We start from the raw sequence: 9,874 nt of genomic DNA, 5'->3' as shown, positions 1-9,874 counted from the left end.
GTCAAAACAAACCCATTCTCCCCAGTGTCCTTGCACTTTGAGTCATCTGCTTGTGTGAGTCATATATTTCGTGTATAAAAACCTTCCCGAAGGGTATCTACATCCATGTAACTGCAAAATGGCCACGAATAATGTGATCTTTTTGTTTGCCTTCCTGGTTAGTTGCTCCATCATTTATGAGATCTCTGCAGTTGAAAGAAATGCAACGGTTTTGATCCTCGGTGGCGGGATTTCTGGAATAGCGGCAGCAAAAGCATTGAGTGATCATGGAATTAAAGATTTCATCATTTTGGAAGGAACAGACAGGATCGGTGGGCGGATGAGAAAGATGCAATTTCATAACACCACTATTGAGCTTGGAGCCAACTGGATTCAAGGGGTAAAAGGTAATCCCATCACCCATTTAGCAGTAAAATGTGGGTTAAAAGGCAAAATTGAAGACGGTTCATTTGTGATTAGAAATGAGAGTGGATTTAACACAACAGTGAAAGGTAAGATGAGTGTGTTGAAACACGCTGAAGAAATCGTAAAGAAAATACGAGACACACGCCGGAAGTTAAAACAAGAAGACATTTCCGCCCGAGTTGGTCTGCGGCTCGCAAACTGGCTTCCGGTGACACCGGAAGAGATGGCAACGGAATACTACCAATACGACCCCCTTTACGGAGTCCCTCCTGACTACATAACAATCGGTACATGGATTTCAGACAATCGCAGTATCCACACAATCGGGGGGGAGCAGTTCTTTGTCACTGACCCCAGGGGCTACGTGCATATTGTAAACTGTTTAGCCGACATGTTCCTGAAGCCCCGTGACTCAAGGTTACTGTTGAACACCACCGTATCTGAAATCAAATGGAATGGTAATGGGGTCTATGTCACTTCCAGTAATGGTGATGTGTTTACTGCAAAATATGCTCTTGTGACTTTCAGTATTGGGGTACTGAAAAGCAATCTTGTTCAATTCACACCCCAATTGCCGCCATGGAAGCTAGAGGCGATTTTCAAACTATACATGATCATTTATACCAAAATTTTCTTGAAGTTTCCTAAGAAATTTTGGGACGATGATGAGTATATTCTGTATGCTTCCAAACAAAGGGGCTATTATTCTATGATGCAAAATTTGGAAGCAGATTCTAGGCTGCCAAAGGGAACGAACATCCTTTTGGTTACTGTTACTGGGGAGGAATCTACCAGACTGGAATATCAGACCAATGAACAGACTCAAAAAGAAATCATGGAAGTTTTGAAAAACATGTACGGTTCAAATATTCCAGAGCCAATCGGTATCTTCTATCCCAAATGGGGGCTGGACAGGTACTTCTTCGGCACTTGGGCAAACGCACCAATCGGGATATCGAGCGAAGACTTTGCCAGTCTTCAGAAGCCAGTCGGACCTGTGTTCTTTGCCGGTGCTGCGTCACACGAGTTATACAGTGGTTGCGTTCATGGAGGTTACTTCACTGGAGTGGCAGAGGCAGAAAAGATTGTTGTATGTGTACAAACTGGATCATGTAAATATTAACAACCAGGGCTTTGTATGGAGTTTGTGAACCTGGAGGATATGGGTAGGGACCTGGGCAGATTCTGCCCCTCCTTCCAATGAAACTTGGGGTACCTGTGAACCAACATCTAACCAATCACAACAAAGGAATGATGTAATGATCCAATCAGAATCAGAACCCTTAGCATGAAAAAGCCTGCAAATGGTGCCAAGTACAGGAAAAATTATGTAAAAGTGGTGCCCAGTGTGACAAATCAGGAACTGGTTGTGTAGATTGGAGTGTCTTTGATTTGTATGTAATTTTTTACTCCATCATAGACCTCAACAATTAACGCAAATGCAAAACATGAGCAGAACCAAATACATAAATAAAGTTAAAATATTTTTTAAAAGTTGAAACAGGCTTTGTTTAGACCAACAAGACCAGTAAATGCTATTAATTATTTCATGTTTGTGACGAAACCACTTATCTCCAAACCGCAACCGCGTGTTTGCTATAGATAGATAATCAACCAGTGAGCATTTTATACCAGAAATAGGTTTTGGTTTCTTAGCATGATCCACGTTATCTCAAGTTCAGTCCCTGTAATTCTTTATTGAGTTAAGACCTCAATAAATCAAATTCAATAGCAACAAGCCTACCACCTTGTTCTTACAATGTTGTGGTTGAGTTTGGCTAAATCAAATTCAATTTAAATTCAACACAGGTTCAGGTTAGGTTCAGCCTCACACGTCTTCAAATATGGAGAACATGAATTCCCCGGCAAAGCGCATTACAACACATCGCATCAGGGTCAAATTCCCGGGTTCAGTGTGGGGGGGGGGGGGGGAACCTATATTACACAGTACAAGAAACAACGGTAAACATATCAGATTTTCTTATCACACAGTAGAGTATACGACAAATAGCGAATTTCGTCAATTATCCGGGAGATTACAGACATAAATCTCAAGACCTGAAGTTACAGGTCAAAATCTGGAGATTACAAACATGAATCTGGAGACCGGGAGATACGGTTCAAAATCTTGAGACTCCCGGATTATCCGGGAGAGTTGAAAGCCCTGAATACTGCTACGAGAAACTTAAGACAGTCACTATCTTGTATCACTTTCTTGCAATCTGCTTGCAATAGAACTCATTGAAATTACTACTGAACACTCCTTCGGCCATTTGTCCATGATGTGGCCTGAACACTATGTAGATGTCCTTTAAGAAAGACAAGATCAAAAATCAGTATTTGCCTGAGAAAAAAATACATTTAAAAAAATGAAGTACCTTGCACCATAATCAGAAATACTTTCAAATAATTAGACTTCTTGCAGCTGTTTCTCTCTCGAAGTTTGTGTAGTTGTAACACGCAGTGAAAAATTGAGACAAGGAGGACTGGAACCAGATAAGATCGGCACACCCCAATACTACAGGGCTATCAACTCCCCCGGATTAAATCCAGGAGTCTCCAGATTTTGAACTGTATCTCCCGGTCTCCAGATTTCGGTCTGTAATCTCCAGATTTTGAGCCATTTCATCTGGTCTCAAGATTTGTCCCTGTAATCTCCCAGATTATTGACAAAGTTTGCTATTTGTCGTAGACTCGACTTTCTGACAAGAAAATCTAAAATGTGTAGCGTTGAATTTGGCCTTGATGAGACACCTCTGTAAGGCGCTTTGTTATTGCTGGCCTGGGAAGTCATATTCTCCATATTTGAAGACGTGTGAGGTTGACGGCCCTGATACTTTCTCATTCAAACCCCTATTGTAGCTTGCACTTAATGGATTTATTAACCCTTAATGGATTGTAAGAGAAAAGGGGAACTTGCAAGCAGTCTATTAAACAATTTTCTATCACAAATTAAGCCCCTTTAAACCCATGCAACAGCATACAATACTGTTGCACCTTGTTGAAAAGATGTTGGGGTGGGGTGGGATGGTCAAACAGACACAACATGTTGCAAGATTTTCCAACAAGATTGATCCCAAGAGCACAACAGGTTCGATTATTTACAGCGTTTGTCTTTTCTTGTTTTCTCTTTGTCTATTAAGGCCTGGGTATAACTGACTCCTTGCAATTTGGTTTTGTTGCTTGCTCACTTTTCTCCACTTTCTGTTTCTTTATTTTTTTATCTGCTTACTGTTAAAGCTTCTTGATTTCCTAAATGAGGTCATTGCTGCCACCATCTTTCCAATGGTAATATTCAGAGGGCAAAAATATTAAATTTTGCTTTATTCCTCTACTGCCCTCCACATAGCTACAACATGGAAATTCTAATACTCAAATGAACACAAAGCATTGAATGCATACAAGTCAATGCAAAATTGTGAGTCCTGGTAAAATGGACACAACGTGATACCTCTTTCCAGAAAACAATGCAAGGGGCATGTTGCGTGAAAAGTTGAACAATATCAAACTTGATGCAATATTGAACAACACAACATTCTGCAATAGGGTGGTGGAACTGAGATGTAATGTTCATGCTGTACACAACACTGTTGCAATAAAATAATTTCATTTTATTTCTATTACATTACATGGTTGGTGCATGGCTATTTTAAAATCACTTTGTAGTTACTTTAAAATAACCTAATTTCCATGGCTCAAATAATTTCATTTTATTTTTGTCACTGTTGCATGTTGTTGCGCAAAATGTCGCATCCCTTTCACCAGGGCTTAATCCTTTCAACCCCCAATATAATATCAACATGTAAATTCTCCTCACTTTCCTTCATATGTTTGTTATATACTTGTTGGGAGATTTTGTCTAAAAATCAAGGCATTTCATCTTTGGTGATAATTTCCTTTATCCTCTTGAATTAACTGTTTCTAAAAAATCAAGCAGACATTGTAAGCTAGGAGAAATGTGTGTTGACCTGATTTGTCCGTCGGCTTAAACCAAAGCCTATCTCTTGCATTTTAATTTATCCCTTTGACCCTTTAAGTTTCAAGTACCATGATGACCTATAAAACAACTTCAGAAACTACTTGAGGTCGCTGTTGAGGAAAATAGAGAACGAAAGCTTTTTTAACTGCTGAGAAACACTTACCGTGCGACATATACAAGAGAACACCTTCATGTTTTGCGACGTTTTGGATCCAGATTCCTTTAATCTGCACACGGTCAAAACAAACCCGTGCTCGCGCGGCACGGCAACGTGACGTTACCTCTTTCATCAAATTTCGACATTTTATGTCCCGCCAAGATCTTGCTTCAAAATGGCCACAAATAATGTGATCTTTTTGTTTGCCTTCCTGGTTAGTTGCTCCATCATTCATGAGATCTCTGCAGTTGAAAGAAATGCAACAGTTTTAATTCTCGGTGGCGGGATTTCTGGAATAGCAGCGGCAAAAACATTGAGTGATCATGGAATTAAAGATTTCATCATTTTGGAAGGAACAGACAGGATCGGCGGGCGGATGAGAAAGATGCAATTTCATAACACCACTATTGAGCTTGGAGCCAACTGGATTCAAGGAGTAAAAGGTAATCCCATTGAGAATTTAGCCCTAAAATGTGGATTAAAGGGAAAGCTTGAAGACCGGTCATTTGTGATTAGAAATGAAAGTGGATTTAACACAACAATGAGCGGGAAGATGGGCTTGTTGAAGCACGACGAAGACATAGTTGATGAGATACGAAGCGAGCGCCGGAAGTTGAAACAAGAGGACATTTCCGCCCGAGTTGGTCTTCGGCTCGCAAACTGGCTTCCGGTGACACCGGAAGAGATGGCCACGGAATACTTTGAATACGACTTTGAATACGCAGTGCCTCCTAAATACGTTTCGATCAGAACATGGATTGCAGACAATGGCAGTATCCACTCAGTGGGAGGGGAGCAGTTTTTTGTCACAGACTCCAGGGGATACGTTCATATAGTAAATTGTTTAGCCGAAATGTTCCTGGAGCCCCGTGACTCGCGCTTGCTTTTGAACACTACCGTGACGGAAGTGAAATACAATGAAAATGGCGTTTACGTCACTACCGGTTCCGGTGATATGTTTTCGGCGAAATACGCTCTTGTGACTTTCAGTATTGGGGTCCTGAAAAGCGATATGGTTCAGTTCACACCTCAATTGCCGCCGTGGAAGCTGGAGGCGATTTTCAAGCTGAACATGGTGATTTATACCAAAATTTTCTTGAAGTTTCCTAAGAAATTTTGGGACGATGATGAGTATATTCTGTATGCTTCCAAACGAAGGGGTTATTATTCAATGATGCAAAATTTGGAAGCAGATTCTAGGCTGCCAAAGGGAACGAACATCCTTTTGGTCACTGTCACTGGAGAGGAATCTATCAGACTGGAATATCAGACCAATGAACAGACTCAAAAAGAAATCATGGAAGTTTTGAAAAACATGTACGGGTCAAATATTCCAGAGCCAATTGACATCTTCTATCCCAAATGGGGGCTAGACAGATACTTCTTCGGCTCTTGGGCAAACCTGCCGATCGGGATATCGAGCGAAGATTACGTCAGCCTTCGGAAACCCGTCGGTCCGGTGTTTTTCTCCGGCGAAGCGACGCACGAGTTGTATAATGGTTACGTTCATGGTGGTTATATCACTGGAGTAGAAGAGGCGGAAAAGATCGTTGTATGTGTACAAACTGGATCGTGCAAAACTTGATTCCTGTTTTCTTGTGTAGCCTGTGTTCAAATATAAATTAATGACTTCGTATTTTCTTCGTATTTTCTTTAATATTCCACTCTGTGAAGTAGATTAAGGTTTTCTATGATTCTGTTTACATTGAAGATTATTAAGTCAGCCGTTCGCTCGATTCTAAGCCTCCAAAAAAAACAACTCGGTCAGTTGGATGGCAGCATCGAGGTCTGGCTACCCCCCCCCCCCCCCTTCCAGGGTTCGTACTCTTTTGAGCTTCTGAAATTTCATGACTTTCCATGACTTCTCCAAGTTTTACATGACCTAAATTTGACCGTTTTCTTGAAGTCATCTTTCATTATGGGTATGTTTTCACTATTTTCTTCACAAAAAACCCAATTAACTTTGTACTTTTTAATAAACATCATTTTCCATGACTCACACCTAAATTCCATGACTTTCCAGGTTTTCCATGATCCATATGAACCCTGCCCCCCCCCCCCCCAAAAAAAAAGGGAGAGAGAGGCAACACAAACAAATATCCAAAGAATAAACTCGTACAATCACTTTCACAGCAAGTCAAAAGTTGAAAGCTGTTCTAATGGGGGATTATGTCTCAGTGAGAGCTTTCATTAGAAACACAGGCTACAGATTTACCACGATCGATAATTAAATGATGAATTTATTTTCTGATTGAAAATAGGTACATTTTTCCTTAGGCATTGAGTGTGGTTTTCCTATTTAATACATATTTATTCTGGGCAATTGAACAGGGCAATTGTTGATGAATAGGATAGTAAAGGTTTCCTGGTATAGTCTGTAATGAAAATTTGCAAAAATCCCAATATGAAAGCAGACATTAGCACCAAAAATATTTTGTACTGGTTAAGTATTAGTACCACAATATGTCAACTCCAAACCAGCTGATTTATATTACAAATTCGTTAAGGGAAACACGAATTATTAATGGTCAGTATAGGTCCGATACGCCAATGATTATTTGTGGGATATTTATCAATCAATTGAGTTATTTTATTTCAATAAATTTAATTATTGTTTCCAAAAATTCACAAGAAATGGTATCACCAAAGAATGTAAAACTAGTTAATAAAAATATTCTTATGGGGTTAAAATGAATAAAATTGGTGTACAAAATCTCAAATACATGTTCTTGATTGGGGTGAGGAGAACTTATTCTCAAAGGAATTCAAAGAGAACTGTGACTGACTTCAATCTAGTGTGATCCCTACTAACTCCATTCTTTACCATCTCGCTGGGGTGCAAATGACCCGGAGAAATAAAATTATCAGTCTTGAGGCTCCAAATCTAGCCATGCTCTCGTTCCGCAGTTTGTAAACTTTTGTGTTTAGCACAGGAACTTTAATTAGCGAACTTATGAATAAGTCATGAAATACAGGCCCTAGTATTCAACAAACAACCTTGAAGGCTGATTTAGCAACAGAACGGGAACGTCAGTTGACAAAGGCCGCGCAACAAGAATACTCATAAGATAGTCGAAATAGACTGGTGTCCTGGGCCGGGTTGTTCGAAAACCAATTAACGCTAAACTACGATTAAAAGTTAACTGAGGTTTTTCATTTCGCTCTTTGAAAGTGGTTTTAAAGCCTAATTTCAAGCTAAAGGTAAAGAAAAGTCTAAACCCCAAAACTGAGCAGCAAAAATCTTTTGGAAGCAGCTTTAGCGATTAGTAATTAAACTCGAATCAAAGTTCACGTTAATCCAGGATTACCTTAATCGGGCTTTGAAGAACAGGGGAGGGCCCTTTCGTCACGCTCTCGCGTCCTCAATGACTTTCCCGTTCCGTTGCTAAATCAGCCAAATATACTACAAGGACTTCTTTATTTTTCTTAGGGAAAAAAATGAAGCAAATGCAACACGCGAGTGCGCGCGAGGAGACGTTACCTCGTGGGAGGCGTACTCGCGTGTTTCTCTCGCTTAATGTCCTAAGGGACTACTCGTACCCTACAAAATAAGATCACAAAGAAAGTTGACCAGTTAATCTCTCTCCTAAGCAAAGGCTCCTTCAGAAAAAGGATCGACAACTCAGATACATAAGAAAGACGAAATGAGAAAAAAAAAAACGGCGCGGGGGGTGGGGGAATGGTACCTCCACTTTTCACTCTCTCCAGCTCCCGCACAAGTGTTCTTATACCTACCTCCCCCCCCCCCCCTCTCACCCCCACTCCACCCTCCAACCTTACAAAGTAACTGCGTTACACTAAGTAGTAAACGTAACGTTCGGCGTGCTAAGATGGATGATAATAACCGCGTATATAGCGCGTTTGATTCCTGAAGTAGCCATAGTGTACAGCTAATTAATATCTATTCTGTTATCGCAGGTTCTTGAGTATCGCCAGTGGTTTCATGACTTGTTTCAGCCTCTCCGACCTCTGCGAGGTTTGTGAACATGTTGAAAAATTGTCGCCTGGGAACTTTGCTTGGTAAATATCCGGATAGGACTTCTCAAACTACGAAAAAAGTATAATATTAAACGGTGATCACAAAGGACTATAAATCAACATGTTTAAACGCGCGCATTTGTGACAGTGAAACACTGTGCAAACGATTTCTACCGAAGCAGTTTGTTGCGACATATTACTGAAAAGATTTGTATCGGTTTTCAACAAAATGTTGTTCCACGTTGCTGCAACAACATGTTGCGTTATAAATTCTCCGCGCGTCCTTAGCAATTAGGGACCATACCAAAACACGACGGCGACACGAACAAGAACGTCAGAAAACCGAACAAGTTTATGGGCAAAACAATGCCTGAGTACGAACGTTAAAAGTTTAGCACCTTTCATTGACGTCCTCTACAAAACAACAACGTGGAATGATCATATTCAAAGTTTTAGGGATAATATGCGCACACGAAGGTGAAGTTTTTCTTCCTTTTTCAGAACTTGAACGTCATTGTTGCCTCAAATCATGTTCGTGATAGTTCGGCCACAATGTACAAATTGAACGGTTTGCGGTAATCCCAAGGTAGATTAGACAACAGGGATATGTACTTCTGTGTGCCGTTTTCGTTGGCGTTGCTGTTGCGGTTGCGTATCAAAAGGTCCGCTATTGTGCCCTGTATAATTCAAACTCTAGCTAGACTTCCTACACAAGCCCGTATTACACCTATAAAATCTCGCTATATGTCCGGCCTCTTTACTAACTATCGGCCTTTAGAGAACTGAAGATTCTAGTGTGAGTACGCCCACGAATGCGAGGTTTGACTTAAAGGTTTTAGCGAAGAACTAAGATATCTGTCGGGAGCTTCACTTAACTCTTTGTGAGCGATGAACTTGACGCAGTTGTTTTGAATGATGATAGCTAAGCCCTTTTGTGATTCCAAATAGACGACATCACCTACGTTTCGAGGACTCGTTCTCACCACTACGCTGTTCTCACAAAAACTCGCTGTAAATAACGACGGCTATCTCGTTTTCCCGCCAAAATAACACTGGTCCACGCGCGCTCTCTCTATTGGAAAAAACTCGTAGTCGTACTCGTGCTAAAATCTTATGGTCTCTATTACCTTGGAAAAGGCATTGACTAACTTGACCTGTGAGTTGTGTAATTACCAGGGCCGCTTTGCATTCTGCCAAACGTTCATGTTTGAAGTTTCGAAAAATTTAGCTGCCGAACGGTATTTTGAAAAAACAAACCTGTTCTCCTCACGAGTTTTTTACTGAAAGCGAAACAACACAATCAAATTAAATCGGAAAAACAGGACGCGAGTTAACATGGACGAAAGGAATGGCAT

At 40.6% G+C, this 9,874-nt stretch overlaps 2 protein-coding genes and 1 pseudogene across 2 annotated transcripts in view; 2 read left to right on the top strand and 1 right to left on the bottom strand.

Moving 5' to 3' along the window:
- Positions 1–56: 56 nt before the first annotated feature.
- On the top strand, positions 57–1,955 carry LOC146458799 (uncharacterized; annotated as a pseudogene).
- A 2,392-nt stretch (positions 1,956–4,347) lies between these two features.
- On the top strand, positions 4,348–6,404 carry LOC146458798 (uncharacterized). The gene has a single exon (XM_085090275.1). It carries the CDS (start codon positions 4,717–4,719, stop codon positions 6,124–6,126), a length of 1,410 nt encoding a protein of 469 aa, XP_084946401.1. The 5' UTR covers positions 4,348–4,716; the 3' UTR covers positions 6,127–6,404.
- A 487-nt stretch (positions 6,405–6,891) lies between these two features.
- Positions 6,892–9,874, bottom strand: part of LOC146458797 (DEP domain-containing protein 1B-like) — a 15,754-nt gene continuing 12,771 nt past the window's right edge. The window contains exon 10 of the mRNA XM_085090269.1: positions 6,892–8,588. Within this exon, the coding sequence (XP_084946395.1) occupies positions 8,451–8,588 (138 nt within the window). The 3' untranslated portion in view covers positions 6,892–8,450. The remainder of the gene's footprint in view (positions 8,589–9,874) is intronic.

Source organism: Pavona decussata, unplaced genomic scaffold (assembly GCF_977016875.1).
Source record: "Pavona decussata unplaced genomic scaffold, jaPavDecu1.1 SCAFFOLD_228, whole genome shotgun sequence".
NCBI classification, from domain to species: Eukaryota; Metazoa; Cnidaria; class Anthozoa; order Scleractinia; family Agariciidae; genus Pavona; species Pavona decussata.
This window is presented reverse-complemented; position numbering and strand designations above follow the sequence as displayed.